Source organism: Ascaphus truei, chromosome 20 (assembly GCF_040206685.1).
Source record: "Ascaphus truei isolate aAscTru1 chromosome 20, aAscTru1.hap1, whole genome shotgun sequence".
Taxonomy (NCBI): domain Eukaryota; kingdom Metazoa; phylum Chordata; class Amphibia; order Anura; family Ascaphidae; genus Ascaphus; species Ascaphus truei.
Genome location: NC_134502.1, coordinates 29,066,108 through 29,084,948, shown reverse-complemented (window position 1 = coordinate 29,084,948; position 18,841 = coordinate 29,066,108). Strand labels below are relative to the sequence as shown.

The following is an 18,841-nucleotide window of genomic DNA, read 5'->3' as shown; positions in this document are numbered from 1 at the left end:
AATTATGAGTAAGTTAAAATCTAATGCTATCCAATAAAAAAGCAATATGTGCAGGGGAAAGAGAAGAATGATCAGTGAGAAAGAATTCCACAGCTGTGAGCCCATGGTCATGGTGAATGATGTTGTAAAGAGAAGCTACATCCAGTGTAACCCAGATGTAGTGTGAGTGCCATGTGAAAGGTGCTAAGAGTGCTAAAACATGCTTGGTATCCAAAATGTGTGAAGGTAAGGTGTGCACAAGTGGTTGTAAAAAGTGATCTATGTATTGAGAAAGGTGCTCTCCCAGGGATCAATTACTAGAAATCATTATTACCACTATGACATTGGCTAGTTCCCTTTGCTGTGTTCCTCCTTGCATATGTAGTCCAGCATCTTCGCTGTTCAGTCTGCATTTTTAATCTTTGCCTTCGCGTTGCTATGGTTACCGCGATCACACCTCTGATGTGTTTTACTGCATGTACTATACCCTTAGTACTCAGCCATGTCTCACTTTATATTAAGATTATTGCGATTGTTTGTGCGGCACGAGAAGTTTCACAATTTGTGCGGCTCCGGGTGATTTTCCCGGAGGTTGTATCTTCTCTACGAATTACACAAGATGGCTGCCGACCTCAGCCATGGAATGTATCCAGTGGGTGGTTGGGTGGGGGCTCGGTGACCGTGGCAACATATGGCGATTTTCCCGGCAGCCATTCCATTGCTAATCATTAAAAGAACTCAGCTGCTTTTTTTAACCTCGATTTTGGCTCGAAATCACTTGGTGTTTTCTCCTAAAAAATAAGCCGGTTTTCTCTTCCTCTCCCAGAAGAAAACTGCTTGTCGAAATGCGTTGGAGCGGGAGCTCTTGCAGGGGGGCCCCTTTCTCCTCACCACGCTTCAGGGACTGTGCTTCAGCACTCATTGATTTTTTTTTTGGTGATGTATTGAGATATATTAAGAATAGGATTTTTTATTTTTTTATCCTGGACTTTGTTTTTTTACTTGGACTGACTTTGTTGGCTCTTAATGTGTATTACCTGCTTTAAACATCAATGTGAAGCGTTCCCAGCACCGTGTCCCTGCTTTATCTCTGTGTGTGTGTGTGTGTGTGTGAATATGTATGCTTACTTTCTCTAGTTGCATGGCCTTGGTACTATTCAGGTATTTGGGCATTCCATTGTGTGTGCTAGGAGAGTTACTTTGTAGCAAGCTTGGATACTGAGTACCACTTTGTATTTTGTATCAAGTCACACCAATTGCTGGTATATGTCCAATACTCACTCTTTTGTCCCTTTGTGGTTTGTTTGAGCCCCCCTTCATTTGAGATTTTCTCCCCTGTTTTTAAGTTCATGAATAGTTAGTTATTTTCATTCTTTGGTACACCTGTGGGCTCCACTCTGGTTCTATTTTTTGTTCTCATATTATTATTGTTCCAGGAGCACCGCTGTCTGTTGGTCACGGTAATGTATATTTGACAGCTTTTGGTAACCAGTTTTTATATTAGGCGTGTATGCGGTATACTGTGTGTTTGTGATATATATATATATAGATATATATATATACTGTAGTCACACTATTAGAGAGTCGGTCTGTTACAATGTATCTGATCTCAGACGCGCTATTAGAGAGGGTTGGGGTTCCATACAATGCATCTGATCCCAGACGCGCTATTAGAGAGGGTTGGGTTCCTAACAAAGCATCTGATCTTAGACGCGCTATTAGAGAGGGTTGGGGTTCCTTTACAATGTATCTGATCACAGACATGCTTTTAGAGAGGGTGGGGGTTCCTAAAAAATGCCTCTGATCTCAGACGCGCTATTAGAGAGGGGTGGGGTTCCTTACAATGCATCTGATCTCAGACTCGCTATTAGAGAGGGTTGGGGTTCCTTACAATGCATCTGATCTCAGACGCGCTATTAGAGAGGGTTGGGGTTCCTTGTAATGATCTGATCTCAGACGCGCTATTAGAGAGGGTTGGGATTCCTTATAATGCATCTGATCTCAGACGCACTATTAGAGAGGGCTGGGGTTCCTTACAATGCATCTGATCTCAGACGCGCTATTAGAAAGGGTTCGAAGAAGCAGAATTTATCATTATTAATTTATATACTGTACTAGCTGAGAGACCCGGCATTGCCCGGGATGTAAGTGCGTAATAGGTAATATCTACTATATATTTTTGAAAGCACTGTATGTTTGTCTGCATAGCCTCTGTCCCTCAGGCCAATGAGATTGCTCCCTTGGGCCGGCCGCCCCCGCACACCTCTCATTGGCCTGAGGCGGAGTGACGGCCCAAAGGGGAGAGACACACACACACACTCTCTCTCTCTCCCCCTCTCTCCCGTCCCCCCACCGTCCCCCCCTTCACGTGCGCCGCCCTGCACCGGCTCCGGACGAGGAGGAGGAGATAGCGCCGGGGAGGTAAGGGAACGCTGGTGGCTGGGGTAGGAGGGCCGTGCTTCCCCTCCGTCCGGAGCCTTGGGTAGGAGGGCCGTGCTTCCCCTCCGTCCGGAGCCGGTGCAGGGCGGCGCACGTGATGGGGGGGATGGTGGGGGGATGGGACAGAGGGGGAGAGAGAGAGTGTGAGTGTGTGTGTGTGTGTTTGTGTGTGTCCTTTGGGCCGTCACTCCACCTCAGGCCAATGAGAGGTGTGCAGGGGTGGCCGGCCCAAGGGAGCAATCTCATTGGCCTGAGGGACAGAGGCTATGCAGACAAACATACAGTGCTTTCAAAAATATATAGTAGATATATAATATAATGAATATAATTATTCAGTTTCTTAACCATACAAAAGTTTAAAAAAAACACTGCTCTAGCTAAACAAAGAAATACAAAACCAATAGAGAAAGCTTAGAAGCTGAATGGACGGATCGGTAATGAGATTTACATGACTATAAATAAAACGCTTGTTCAAGTAAACACTCGTAAACAATACCGCGGTTTAACTGCAAGGCTCCAGTTACGAAGACAAGTAAAAAGGCAATTCGCAGATACTGAGCGAATGTACAGATGTACAGTACAGTAATAACCTGTTCTCTACCACATCATGGGACAAAGGCACGACCATCTGACGTGTTTCGCAGGTGACTTAATTAATCTACATTCCCTCCAAGTCGCGACAAGTTGCTGAGTTGTCCATCACACCTGTATTTACACCAGTAGATGTCAGAATGAAATCTGATTTGAGTGGCTGCAGTTGTGCGCGTGTCCGGCAGATGGCAAAGTGAATATCTTTGCCTGCGGGGGACATTGGATGCTACAGTACATATAACAACTCAATGTCTGAAAACAGGTGTCTCTAAAGCCAGATAAAAAGCACGGCCATTACAGTAATCCATTGTTAAATGACCTTGGTCAATCAAGACGTTATCAAATGTAGGCGTTTCACATTTTATTACAAAGCAGAGTATCCAGTACTTTATTTAACATTGACTTCACTGCCGACTTGTGCATGGGACATACAGTACGACGTCAACTCATTTTATTAGAGCCCGATGCAGTTTCACATACAGACGAGACTACAAGTATTCTAAAGCTTGCCTTAAACTAGCCAGTTACATGCTGGGTACATGCTGTGTGTAGCCTGGCTAGTTTAAGGCAAGTTTAAGGCATTTCTGCATTGACTAATTACCCATCGGATTAACACAGCAGGGGTCCCTGGCAGTCCTATTCAGTTTGATTGGGACTGCCAGGGACCAACACTGTAAATCTGATGGGCCATTAGTCAATGCAGTAATGCCTGAAACTTGCCTTAAACTAGACCCAGCATGTACTCAGCACGTACCTAGGTCTTTTTGGCGATTGCCACTGGTTTGTGTTACAATAACTGTCGGCACAACAGTACATTATATTTTCTGCTATTAATACTGCACCAGATAAGAAATCGACTTTATCTGTGATCTATGACTAGACTGTATCATTGACAAGTAAGAATACTTCAAACATTCACCAAACCCGCATGGCTGGAAGAATTCTATACAGCATAATTTGTCAATAAACGATTGCTTTATTAGAACCACACGCGTGCAGGCGGCAAAAGAGGTTTGTTGGTCACTGCACCCATCTTTTGTGGGTACGTTTGATCATGGCAACTTCAAAAAGGAGAAATATCGGTACAAAGAGGTTGAATAATCGTAGTTCCTGAGTATCCAATGTGCCACCACCGTTTCCCCAGTCGGAGTACCAGCCATACCAACTCTACAACTATTATGGTCCAACCGGCACTGAAAAACCCCTACCGTAGTACCAGCCTCAACCTGATAATACTTGTATAGCTCCATCTAGCTACCTGTCCCAAAATAATAATAATAATAATAATAATAATATAGCTTATAGTATAAAATAGCTTATAACCCTATGGGGGACAGTATAAGGGGAAAAGAATTACAGGGCAACACGGTAATGTACAATTTTAGACCCAAGAGCTGACACTCTCAGCCCTTGCCATACAGTTTAAGGGGTAACGAGCTGGGCGTGACCTCTATTAATGAAGGTCGGCTACCCCTTACCGTCCCATTCCACTTCCTGGTTAATGACAAGCAGGGCTGTTGCGTTCCACTTCCCACGCATGCTAGATAGCATGGTTGTGCAGTGACAGAGCTGTGTGTACACAGGAATAGCAGAGGAGGCTGCAGAGAAGGATGGAGGTGCAGTGACAGAGCTGTGTGTACACAGGAATATCAGAGGAGTCTCCAGAGAGGGATGGAGGTGCAGTGACAGAGCTTTGTGTACACAGGAATAGCACATGGGGCTGTAGGTCAGAACTGAATGAAGAGACCTCCTCTAAGCCTTATTCTCTCTCCATCTGCTACCTCCATTTAATGTTGGACCCCAGGAATAACCATGGATAAAAAGCCTATTCCTTGCCACCACTGGCATGGCTGCTTAGCAGATGCTTCTTTGTGTTCAGCTGGGGTCTGAAGAGGATGATGAAGCATTTGGGCACGAAGATGCAGACCACTATGGCCCAACTGGAAGACAGGATAGCAAAGATCTCCATGGCCACGGTGTACTTGCCGTGTGCGCTGAGGGAGGCCGGGATATAGGACACCCAGACACTGAGGAAGGCCAGCATGCTGAAGGTGATGAATTTGGCCTCGTTGAAGTTGTCAGGGAGCTGCCTGGCCAGGAAGGCAACAATGAAGCTGGCGCTGGCCAGGAGGCCAAGATATCCCAGCATGCACCAGAATGCAATGGGGGAGCCCTCATTACACACAAAGAAGATTACCCCGGGTTTGGTTTGAATGTCGTGTTCTTGGAAGGGAGGGGAAAGGGACAACCACACCACACACACACACAGCTGAATGAAAATGCCCGGCCCGATGACAAAGTAGGACACCTTTGTCCCTGTCCATTTTCTTAATCTGCTGTCCGGCTTTGTGGCATTGAAGGCGATTACAACTGTAATGGTTTTGGCCAAGACACAGGAGATACAGAGGGTAAAGACTATGCCGAATGCCACCTGTCGTAGAAGACAATTCGCAGGTTGCGGGAAGCCGATGAAAGTCAAAGAGCAGAGAAAGCAGAGGAACAGGGACACCAGGAGTAGACAACTGAGGAACCAGTTGTTTGCCCGGACAATGGGCGTTGTCCTGTGGCTGATGAAAACTCCCAGAATGCCAATTGGGATCATTGAAGAGGAGAAGGAAATGGCTGCTAAGTTGATTCCCAGTGGATCTTTGTAGGAGAGGAACTGTATGGTCTTTGGGAGACACCTGTCATGTTGAAGACTGGGCCACGTGTCCCAGGAACATGTGTGGCACTCCACAGCATCTGGAAGGGGACACTGAGGTCAACTTTTATCATTAATTATATGACTTTTCCCAAAATATCTGCAACTGTCTTACCTGTTTGGTTGGAAATCTCTTCTTGTGGACATGGGATGCACTCAAAACAACAGGAAGGTTTTCCAGGTGAGGTCATCTTCCTAAACCCAGAGGGACAGCTTGGGCTACAGACCGAGAGAGGAACCTATGGGAGATTCAATGGAATTGAGGGGAATTGCTCCATATATAAAATAAGTTCAAAGTTCTACATGGTCTCATGGGCTTTCTCTCTCTCTCTCTCTCTCTCTCTCTCTCTCTCTCTCTCTCTCTCTCTCTCTCTCTCTCTCTCTCTCTCTCTCTCTCTCACGTGAATATAAAAGGTGGCCTGGGTTGAAAAGCTATTCATCAAACCTACTCATAGTATAAGGTTTGCTCAGACATACCTGTGTGTCCCCACTGGCCCAAATAATTGCCGCACTGTTTACTCTTAAGATCTTTCCATCGGAGGCGCTTGAGTCATAACTTCCCACTTTCACCTGCTCCAAGGAGCCTGTGGCGCTCAGATGCCAGTTCACGATATCGTAGAGGGCTGGGGGGTTCCCTTTAGCATCGAAAAACATCCGGATTTTGTCTTTGGTCTCAAAGTTTACACTCTTAATGTAATGGAGAAGCTAGAAGAAGAAGTGAGACATTTAACCAGTGACAAAAACGGTAATTCCCACATAGGGGCAAAGTGACCTTATGACAGGGGGGTGTTTAATGGGTTAAAGGGTCAGTCCCACGTAGGGGCAAATTGACCTAATGACAGGGACGTGGTTAATGGGTTAAAGCAGCAGTGCGCAAACTGTGGGGCGTGACCCCCAGGGGGGGCGCGACACTGCCGACGGGGGGCGCGGGGTTTACAGAGGCCCCGCGCGCTTCCCGAAGGCACTTGAATTAAGTGCCGGGGGAGCTGCAGGGCCTCTGTAAACCTAACTTACCGTGGCTCCGGCGGCTTCCTCCCTGTGTCGCCATGGCAACGCGGCGTCAAAATGACGCTGCGAGATCATGTGACGTCACGTTGCTATGGCAACGTGACGTCATTACGCCGGAGCGCGGGTAAGTTGGGGTTGGGAGGGGGGCGCGGGAGTGAGGGGACAGCCGGCAGGGGGGCGCAGGGAAAAAAGTTTGCCCCCCCCTGGGTTAAAGGGTCATTCTTTTGTAGGAGCAAAGAATTCACAAAAAGGGGGAAAATATCATGAAATCATTAGTCAGAGCAGATCTGGGAGGCAAATTGTCACATCGAACCTTCATCAACACACAGATTTGGAACATGCCATTTTAACATACCAGCTGTTAAATAGTATATGAGGTAGAAAAGACATAACGTTCAACCAACAGTATGTTCAATTTAGATGACAGATACTTTTTCTGTATTTGTATTTACAGTATATTGATAGAGAGGAGGGGAGACAAAAAAAACCACTCAGTGAAACATGTGGCATATCCCTGTATATCTTTCCTTTCTTAAAAGATGCTCAATCTTTTTTTAAAGATATCTATTGTATCTGCCATCACAGTCTCCATGGGTGATGAATGCCACATTGTAACTTCCCTCACTGTAAAGAACACTTTCATTTGTTGCTGGTGAAATCTCCTTTCCTCCAACCTTAAGGGATGACCCCGAGTCCTTAGTACTGCCCGTGGGATGAATAGTTATTTTGAAAGGTCCATAAATTGTCCCCGATTAATAGGGACATGTTTAATAGATTAAAGGGCCAGTTCCACGTTGGAGAAAAGTGACCTAATGACAGGGATGTGTTAAATGGGTTAAAGGGTCAGTCCCACATAGGGGCAAAGTGACCTAATGACAGGGACATGGTTAATGGGTTAAAAGGTCAGTCCCACATAGGGGCAAAGTGACCTAATGACAGGGACATGTTTAATGGGTTAAAAGGTCAGTAACACGTAGGAGCAAAGTGACCTTATGAGTCTGTCCCTCCCCCTGCAGGGTGAAAGTGACACAGACAGAACTGAGCAATGAGTCGGTCCCTTACCCCGCAGGGAGACACAGACAGAAGGGAGCTATGAGTCTGTCCCTCCCCCCCGCAGGGTGACACAGTGACATAGACAGAAGGGAGCTATGAGTCTTTCCCTCCTCCCGCAGGGTGACACAGTGACACAGACAGAAGGGAGCTATGAGTCTGTCCCTCCCCCCGAAGGGTGACCCAGACAGAAGGGAGCTATGAGTCTGTCCCGCCCCCAGCAGGGTGACACAGTGACACAGACAGAAGGGAACTATGAGTCTGTCCCTCCCACCCAGGGTGACACAGACAGAAAGGAGCTATGAGTCTATCCCTTCCCCCGCAGGGTGATACAGACAGAAGGGATCTATGAGTATGTCCCTCCCCCCACAGGGTGACACAGTGACACGGACAGAAGGGAGCTATGAGTCTGTCCCTCCCCCGCAGGGTGACCCGGTGACACAAACAGAAGGGAGCTACTGTATGTGTCTGTCCCTCCATCCGCAGGGTGACACAGTGACACAGACAGAAGGGAGTTATGAGTCTGTCCCTCCCCCACAGGATGACACAAACAGAAGGGAGCAATGAGTCTGTCCCTCTTTCCACAGGGTGACAGTGTTAAAGAGAGAAGGGAGTATTGAGTACGTCTCTCCCCACCCGCAGAGTGACACGTGACAAAGACAGCAGGGAGCTACTGTTTGAGCTTTCCAAAGAACTATTCATCCCACAGGCAGTACAAAGGACTCAGGGTCATCCCTTCAGGTTGGAGGAAAGGAGATTTTACCAAAAATATACTGTATGTATAAACATACTGTACATCTACATTGAGCCTGCCTGCCTCCCACACTGCTGCCCCTCTCCATCACTGTCCTGCCGGTGGCTGCGAGGGGCCCAGCCATGCTGGAGTCTCCCCAGCTGCTAGCCAGCCTCTCTTCTGCACTGTCCCATGCCAGGCCTGTCTTTGACGTCCGCTCATGCCAGAAGTTGCGGCACACGCTTCCAGTGTGCACCGGCATTTTAGAGCCTGGTGTGGTACAGTGCAGGAGAGAGGAAGGCCACTGTGGAGACGCAGGGCCTGGCAGCAACTGAAGCAGGACTCCAGCCACACAGAGATGCAGAAAGAGCCACTTGCAACTTGCGAGCCTCAGGTTGCTGACCCCCTGGTCTAAAGGGTGTGTCCCAGGTAGGAGAGAAGTTACCTTATGGCAGTGACCTTTTTAACAGATTATGGGAAGGAACACAGTACATTCTTAGACTTACTTGCCAAGGTTGAAACGATGAGATGTTGGCACAGGCACCATGAAGGAATGGTCCACTCCCAGGCTTACAGTGGATCAGGCTTTGTAAGGCCCATGCAAAGGCGTAAACTGATGTGTAGACATTGAGACTGCTTCTCTGACCTGCTTCAGCCATGGAGCTGTCCAGCTTCTCTCTTCCTGTACATTGTGGAATTGTGGTGTTACCTGTCCAGCCATCGACATTCTTCTGGTCCCACCACATACAAGAGAAAGTCTGCTCCCAAAACTCCCTTATGAATGTATCATTTGGGGATTTGGAGGAGTGAATGGCGTGTAAATACTCAAAGAACCCAGTCATCTGCCCAGAATTTATGGCAAAACCGATGGTGCCCACCAGTACCCTATGAAACTTCTTAATGGATAGGAGAGCAGAGGTTGACCAAGATTCACTGGCCACCCAAATTTTCCCTGTCACGTTCTGCCTCACGAGCTCTTCCACCACTGGCAGAAATGCAGTATCATAGGACAACACCACAACTACCTTTGCTGTTGACTCCCTGATGACATGGACGAGGTGGGGAGCATTACTGTTGGGTTGTCCGGTCAAGATGTTCTCAACAAAAGCCACACAAGCCCCGACCTTGACTATCTCCTGCTGGAGCACCTGAATCCCAAATTGACCATAGTCATTGTCAGTAGCCAGGAGACCAATCCAAGTCCATCCAAAGTGAGACACCAGCTGGGCCAGACCTTGGGACTGAAACTCATCACTGGGGATGGTCCGGAAGAAGGACGGGAACAGATTCCGGTCACTGAGGAGAGGGCTGGTTGAAAAATAACTAATCTGTCGAAAAATGACAAATGAGAATGAAGAGAACTTCTACTAAGGAACATTTGGCGCCGTCAATTAAGTTATTAACCAGGGGTTACACATGAAAAAGAGACCTGTGTGGTTTTTAAAGCGCTGTACCCACAGACAAAAACATACCCCCTTTATGGAATATGGAGCTAGGAATAAGATCGGCCTCACATTTATACACATACACAATCCCTGCTCTCCTCCCAAATTGTCTGGCAATTTATTTGTGCGATTTCTAAATTTTGATCCTCAGTCTAATAACACAGGAACCATTTAATTAAATCTTTTGAAAGAAATTTGTGTACGTATTATTATGTATCACTGAGGGACTTGCGCATTGCAGTTTCCCATCAAAATATTAATTGCACTAAATCACAGATAGCTTTATGCTGCATTCATTTAACCCTTTGGGTACCGTCATATATTTTACTAAATTTAGTCCATAGGACAAAAATAAATACGATTAATTTAGTACGGGTAACTGATAACCTGGAGTTTACCTTAACAGGGTTAACAGGATGCCACTAAGTGGCTCCTCTGTACCCATGAAGAAGAGACCTCCAGGAGATCTTAAACTGATGCTCATGTGCTCTCTTATTTCAAGTCCATCTATTTATAACACACATATCTCTCTTACCTGGGGGTATCTGTACAGTCCCAACATGTGGGCCAATAGGATGGAGCGTGTTGACGCTGAGTCTCCAATGACACCTGCTAGAGGTGACCCTTTGTGACACCGGTAATTGGGGATGCTTCCTTGTCCACCCGACAGCATCCAGAATGTCCCCTCTACTGCCCGTCTCATGGAAATGCAGGAGTCAAATATCTGGAAGCCCAGAGAGATGTTGGGGAGGAGGTCGGGGTTTGAGTTAATATCTTCTGTAGCAAATATCATCGCTCGCATGCTCTGATAGCTCTGGGAATCAAACCTAGAGGAAGATGAGGAAATATCACAGACAGGGTGTTAGTGAAGACACACACAAACACTCACACACAGTCTGTCAGTGTCAGACATGCCCACGTGGACTTCACTCTGTTAGACCCCCCATAAGAGACCACCATAATAGAGAGACCGAGTAAGACAATGGGACTATGTGAGCATGAGTCAGCAAGGGATGGGTTAATGTTACAATGCAGAATAGGGTTAGTTTGAAGAAGGTAAGCAATGTATCGTATAAAGAAACAGGCGGATAAAGCTGAAGGCAGATTTCAAGAATTGCGCAGGGTCAGCGGACAACGGACCTTCCCTGAAGATAAAGACTTTAGCAACACGATTATCTTGGCTAAACCAACTTTTCTAACATAGGACAAGTATGTCAGTGTCACACACACAGGGAAAGGGACTCCATCAGTCTGTCACTGTCACACACACAGAGAAAGGGAATCCATCAGTCTGTCAGTGTCACACACACACAGGGAGAGGGGCTCCCTCAGTCTGTCATTGTCACACACACACACACACACACACACAGGGAGAGGGGCTCTCTCAGTCTGTCAGTGTCACACACACAGGGAGAGGGGCTCCCTCAGTCTGTCAGTGTCACATACACAGTGTGCCCTCAGTCTGTCAGTGTCACACACACACACACACACACACACACACACACACACACACACACACACACACACACACACACACACACACACACACACACACACACACACACACACACACACACACACACACACACACACAGGGAGAGCGGCTCCCTCAGTCTGTCACTGTCACAAACACACACAGGGAGAGGTGCTCCCTCAGTCTGTCAGTGTCACGCTCACAGGGAGAGTGGCTCTCTCAGTCTGTCAGTGTCACACTCACAGGAGAGGGGGTCCCTCAGCCTGTCAGTGTCACACTCACAGGGAGAGGGGCTCTCTCAGTCTGTCAGTGTCACACACACAGGGAGAGGGGTTCCCTCAGTCTGTCACACACACACACACACACACACACACACACACACACACACACACACACACACACACACACACACACACACACACACACACACACACACACACACACACACACACCACACACACAGGGAGAGGGTCTCCCCCAGTCTGTCAGTGTCACAAACACAGGGAGAGGGGCTCCCTCAGTCTGTCACTGTCAAACACACACACAGGGAGAGGGGCTCCCTCAGTCTGTCACTGTCACACACACAGGGAGATGGTCTCCCTCAGTTTGTCAGTTTCAAACACAGGGAGAGGGGCTCCCTCAGTCTGTCAGTGTTACAAACACACACAGGGAGAGGGGCTCCCTCAGTCTGTCAGTGTCACACACAGAGTGTGCCCTCAGTCTGTCAGTGACACACACACACACACACACACACACACACACACACACACACACACACACACACACACACACACACACACACACACACACACACGGAGAGGGACTCCATCAGTCTGTCATTGTCACACACACACACACACACACACACACACACACACACACACACACACACACACACACACACACACACACACACACACACACACACACACACACACACACACACAGAGGCTCCCTCAGTCTGTCACTGTCACACACAGGGAGAGGGACTTGGGCTCCATCAGTTTGTCATTGTCACACACACACACACACACACAAGGAGAGGGGCTCCCTCAGTCTGTTAGTGTCACACACACAGGGAGATGGGCTCCCTCAGTCTGTCAGTGTCACACACACACACAGGAAGAGGGACTCCTTCAGTCTGTCAGTGTCACACACACACAGGAGAGGGGCTCTCTCAGTCTGTCAGTGTCACACACACAGGGAGATGGGCTCCCTCAGTCTGTCAGTGTCACACACACACACAGGAAGAGGAGCTCTCTCAGTCTGTCAGTGTCACACACACAGGGAGAGGGGCTTCCTGAGTCTGTCAGTGTCACACACACACACACACACACAGGGATAGGGGCTCCCTCAGTCTGTCAGTGTCACACACACACACACACACACACACACACACACACACACACACACACACACACACACACACACACACACACACACACAGGGAGAGGGGCTCCCTCAGTTTGTCAGTGTCACACACACGGGGATAAGGGCATTTCTGTCAGTGTTACACAGGAACACAGATTCCTCTGATTGCAACACAGATAGTAACATTCAATTAAAACTTACTTCTGACATGTAAGATCTGTAGGTTTGGTTGTGAAAAGGTTTTCGCTGAAGCTTCTGCCCACGTGAATTGCAAAACTTCCCCCTATAATAACGTCTCCAGCCTCGCTCAGATATTCATTCATATTTCCACCAGACAGATTGCATCCTCGCCCTGACCCCCAGCACATACACACTTCCACAGCTAATGTGTATAACCCCCACATTATAACGGGGAGCAATCTTCCAATTCTGTATAAACAGCAGCTCTGTCTGTGTATGTGATTCATCTCTAACTCACAGGGAGAGGGGACCCTCAGTCTGTCACTGTCACACACACAGGGAGAGGGGACCCTCAGTCTGTCACTGTCACACACACAGGGAGAGGGGCTCCCTCAGCCTGTCACTGTCACACACAGGGAGAGGGGTCCCTCAGTCTGTCAATGTCACACACACAGTTAGAGGGGACCCTCAGTCTGTCACTGTCACAAACACAGGGAGAGTGGACCCTCAGTCTGTCAGTGTCACACACACACAGGGAGAGGGGTCCCTAAGTCTGTCACTGTCACACTCACCTGGAGAGGGGCTTCCTCAGTGTGTCACTGTCACACATACAAGGAGAAGCGCTCCCTCAGTCTGTCAGTGTCACACACACACACACACACAGGGAGAGGGGCTCCCTCAGTCTGTCAGTGTCACACATACAGGGAGAGGGGCTTCCTCAGTCTATCAGTGTTCACTCAGATTATAATTGAAACACACAGTCTATCAGTTTCACACAAACAATGTCCCCTCAGTCTATCAGTGTCACACACACAATGTCCCCTCAGTCTATCAGTGTCACACACACAGTGTCCCCACAGTTTATCAGTGTCCCACAGACAGGAGATGGATTCTCTAAGTCAGTTTTTATAAGATGTGTAGATGTCCTGGGAATGCAGATTATAATTACACCATCTCTCGTCAAGGAAATGACAGCACCCTGGGAATCCGTGCTAATCCCAAATACACATCTGTCTATTTTCATGCTCAACCAACAAGGGACCAATGACAGCAGTGTCAGTGTGACGGCCCTAGCAATGAGAGGAAGCAACATATTGTGTCCTGCTTTGGCAGTGAGAGATTTGGAGAACCATTATATGTACAGATAAGAATAGTTATAGGGAACGGTTATATGGGGTAATAGGAGCAGTTATAGGGAGCTGGTATATGGGGTAATAGGAGCAGTTTTAGGGAGGGGTAATATGTGGTAATAGGAGGAGTTATAGGGAGGGGTAATATGCGGTAATAGGAGGAGTTATAGGGAGGGGTAATATGGGGTAATAGGAGGAGATAGGGAGCGGTTATATGTGGTTATAGGAGGAGTTATATAGAGAGGTTATATGGGGTAATAGGAGGAGTTATATGGAGAGGTTATATGGGGTAATAGGAGGAGTTATAGGGAGCGGTTATATGGGTTAATAGGAGGAGTAATAGGGAGCGGTTATATGGGGTAATAGGAGGAATTATAGGGAGGGGTAATATGGGGTAATAGGAGGAGATAGGGAGTGGTTATATGGGGTAATAGGAGGAGTTATAGGGAGAGGTTATATGGGGTAATTAGAGTAGTTATAGGGAGAGGTTATATGGGGAAATAGGAGGAGTTATAGGGAGCTGTTATATGGGGTAATAGGAGGAGTTATAGGGAGCGGTTATATGGGGTAATAGGAGGAGTTATAGGGAGCGGGTATATGGGGCAATAGGAGGAGTTATAGGGAGAGGTTATATGGGGTAATAGGAGAAGTTATAGGGAGTGGTTATATGGAGTAATTGGAGGAGTTATAAGGAGGTTTTCATGGAGCAATAAGTGTAGCATGCGCGACGCGCCACCTGAACGAAAAATAAATGAACTGGAGAGACGGTAACTACAAAATAATATTTTAATAATTCATCTGATCAACGGACCGGCAATAAACCGGATCCGGCGCTTTTCATGCTTGCAAGGCTCCCCTGATATAGTTCACAAGCCAAAACGTGCCGGCTCCGTTTTTTGGTTTTTGAGGGAGAGAGTTATAAGGAACAATTGTAGGAGTTACAGTATAGGGAGAGATTATTTGCGACAATAAGAGGCGTGACATGGATCGGTTATGTGGGGCAATAGGAGGAGTTATAGGGAGAGGTTATATGGGGCAATAGGAAGACGTACAGTTAGGTCCAGAAATAATTGGACACTGACACAATTTTCATAATTTTGGCTCTGTACGCCACCACAATGGATTTGAAATGAAACAATGAGATGCAATAGAAGTGCAGACTTTCAGCTTTAATTCAAGGGGTTGAACAAAAATATCGTATGAAACGTTTAGGAATTGCAACCATTTTAATACAATGTCCCCCTTATTTCAGGGGCTCAAATGTAATTGGACAAATAAACACAATCATAAATAAAATGTTAATTTTAAATACTTTTCGAGAATCCTTTGAAGGCAATGACTGCTTGAAGTCTGGAACGCATGGACATCACCAAACGTTGGGTTTCCTCCTTTGTGATGCTTTTCCAGGCCTTTACTGCAGCTGTTTTCAGTTGTTATTTGTTCATGGGTCTTTCTGCCTTAAGTTTCGTCTTCAGCAAGTGAAATGCATGCTCGATCAGGTTGAGATCAGGGGATTGACTCGGCCATTGCAGAATATTCCACTTCTTTGAAAGTCTGCACTTAAAAAACTCATGGGTCCAATCAACTTTGCTGAATTTTGCTGAATCTGAGCAGACAATATATCCCTATACACTTCAGAATTCATCCGGCTGCTTCTGTCTTTTGTCACATCATCAATAAACACTAGTGACCCACTGCCATTGGAAGCCATGCGTGCCCATGCCATCACACTGCCTCCACCGTGTTTTAAAGATGATGTGGTATGCTTCAGATCATGAGCCGTTCCAAGCCTTCTCCATACTTTTTTCTTCCCATCATTCTGGTACAGGTTGATCTTAGTTTCATCTGTCCAAAGAATGCTGTTCCAGAACTGGGCTTGCTTTTTTCTCAGAATGTACCAAACTGTTGATTTGGCCGCTCCTAATGTTCCTGCTATCTCTCTGATGGATTTTCTTTTTTTTTTGCAGCCTAAGGCCTGGGACATAGTAAGCGCTTAGGCTAAGGCCCCGCTCCCTCCGTCAGCGCTCCCGCACTGCAGACAAGCGGGGCGCTGACATACACAGACCGCGATATGCGGTCTGTAGGGAGCGGGAGCCGGAGCGGGAGGTGGGCGGGAGTGGGAGGCTTGAGCCGTGGGGACCCGCTACTCTCCCCCCCTCCCTCCCTCCACGGGTTCGGGCTGGCATTCATACACACATGCATGCACACATACACAAACACAGACAGGCACTCAGACACACACATACACACACACAGACAGGCACTCATGCTGCTTTCCCTCCACACTCCCCCCCGCTCCCCGAAGCCTCTCCTCCCGAAGCCTCCCCTCCTCATTGGCTCACAACCACACCATGTGACGCGTCAACGCTAGGGATCACCATTCTCTTGTATCCCGTAGCGACTGACGCGTCACAGCGTGTAGTGCGCTGTGCAGCCAGGGGGGACCGGGACCGGCTTGGGAGGATTTCCCTGCTGGTGGGGAACTCGCGTGTGGCCGCCCGCGCCACCGAGCGCAGCGGATCCCAGGCCTCAGGTGCTGCTGCTCGCCTTGGGAGGCGGGTATCACTGTGTGTGTGTTTGTCACTTGGCAGCTGTCAGTGTGTGTGTGTCACTTTGAAGTGGTCTGTGTGTTTGTGTGTCACTGGAGAACGTGTGTGTGTGTGTGTGTGTGTGTGTGTGTGTGTGTGTGTGTGTGTGTGTGTGTGTGTGTGTGTGTGTGTATTATATAATATTTTAACAATTAAAAAAAAAGACATGTTGTGAGAATAAATTATTTATTATCATTGTGCAACTTAAATATAAAGATAAATATATTCACACACGCGCGCGCACATACACACACACATGCACACGCACACAAACATGCACACGCACACCCACACACACGCGCATACACACACGCGCGCATACACACACACACGCGCATACACACACACATGCATACACACACATGCATACACACACACACATGCATACACACATGCACAAACACATGCACACACATGCACACACATACACATGCATACACACACACACACAAACGCAAATGCACACACACAATGCACACACACACACACACAGGAGACAGGGATCGGGCAGAAGGGAGACATGGATTGGGGCAGAAGGGGGACAGGGATCGGGCAGAAGGGGGACAGGGATTGGGCAGAAGGGGGACAGGTATCGGGCAGAAGGGGGACACGGATCAGGCAGAAGGGGGACAGGGATCGGGCAGAAGGGGGAAAGGGATCGGGCAGAAGGGGGACAGGGATCAGGCAGAAGGGGGACAGGGATCGGGCAGAAGGGGGACAGGGATCGGGCAGAAGGGGGACAGGGATCGGGCAGAAGGGGGACAGGGATCGGGCAGAAGGGGGACAGGGATCGGGCAGAAGGGGGACAGGGATCGGGCAGAAGGGGGACAGGGATCTGGCAGAAGGGGGACAGGGATCGGGCAGAAGGGGGACAGGGATCGGGCAGAAGGGGGACAGGGACCGGGCAGAAGGGGGACAGGGATCGGGCAGAAGGGGGACAGGAATGAATCGGGCAGAAGGGGGCAGGGATCTGGCAGAAGGGGGACAGAGATCGGGCAGAAGGGGGACAGGGATTGGGCAGAAGGGGGACAGGAATGAATCGGGCAGAAGGGGGACAGAGATCGGGCAGAAGGGGGACAGGGATTGGGCAGAAGGGGGACAGCGATCGGGGCAGAAGGGGGACAGGGATCGGGCAGAAGGGGGACAGTGATCGGGCAGAAGGGGGGCAGGGATCGGGCAGAAGGGGGACAGGGATTGGGCAGAAGGGGGACAGGGATTGGGCAGAAGGGGGACAGGGATTGGGCAGAAGGGGGACAGGTATCGGGCAGAAGGGGGACACGGATCAGGCAGAAGGGGGACAGGGATCGGGCAGAAGGGGGACAGGGATCGGGCAGAAGGGGGACAGGGACCGGGCAGAAGGGGGACAGGGATCGGGCAGAAGGGGGACAGGGATCGGGCAGAAGGGGGACAGGGATCAGGCAGAAGGGGGACAGGGATCGGGCAGAAGGGGGACAGGGATCGGGCAGAAGGGGGACAGGGATCTGGCAGAAGGGGGACAGGGATCGGGCAGAAGGGGGACAGGGATCGGGCAGAAGGGGGACAGGGACCGGGCAGAAGGGGGACAGGGATCGGGCAGAAGGGGGACAGGAATGAATCGGGCAGAAGGGGGGCAGGGATTGGGCAGAAGGGGGACAGGAATGAATCGGGCAGAAGGGGGCAGGGATCTGGCAGAAGGGGGACAGAGATCGGGCAGAAGGGGGACAGGGATTGGGCAGAAGGGGGACAGGAATGAATTGGGCAGAAGGGGGACAGGGATTGGGCAGAAGGGGGACAGGGATTGGGCAGAAGGGGGACAGCGATCGGGGCAGAAGGGGGACAGGGATCGGGCAGAAGGGGGACAGTGATCGGGCAGAAGGGGGGCAGGAATGAATTGGGCAGAAGGGGGACAGAGATCGGGCAGAAGGGGGACAGGGATTGGGCATAAGGGGGACAGCGATCGGGGCAGAAGGGGGACAGGGATCGTCGGGCAGAAGGGGGACAGGGATCGGGCAGAAGGGGGACAGGGATCGGGCAGAAGGGGGACAGGGATCGGGCAGAAGGGGGACAGGGATTGGGCAGAAGGGGGACAGGAATGAATCGGGCAGAAGGGGGCAGGGATCTGGCAGAAGGGGGACAGGGATTGGGCAGAAGGGGGACAGCGATCGGGGCAGAA

The 18,841-nt window shown here is 49.1% G+C and overlaps 1 protein-coding gene across 1 annotated transcript; it reads right to left on the bottom strand.

Annotated features, from left to right (window-relative positions):
- Nucleotides 1–3,839: 3,839 nt before the first annotated feature.
- On the bottom strand, nucleotides 3,840–13,114 carry LOC142471092 (extracellular calcium-sensing receptor-like). Its single transcript, XM_075577888.1, has 6 exons — nucleotides 12,993–13,114; nucleotides 10,482–10,773; nucleotides 9,008–9,829; nucleotides 6,188–6,415; nucleotides 5,826–5,949; nucleotides 3,840–5,751 (listed from the first exon to the last, which is right to left on the bottom strand). The coding sequence occupies exons 1-6, from the start codon at nucleotides 13,112–13,114 to the stop codon at nucleotides 4,835–4,837; spliced, it is 2,505 nt and encodes an 834-aa protein (XP_075434003.1). The 3' UTR covers nucleotides 3,840–4,834.
- Between the last annotated feature and the right edge of the window lie 5,727 nt (nucleotides 13,115–18,841).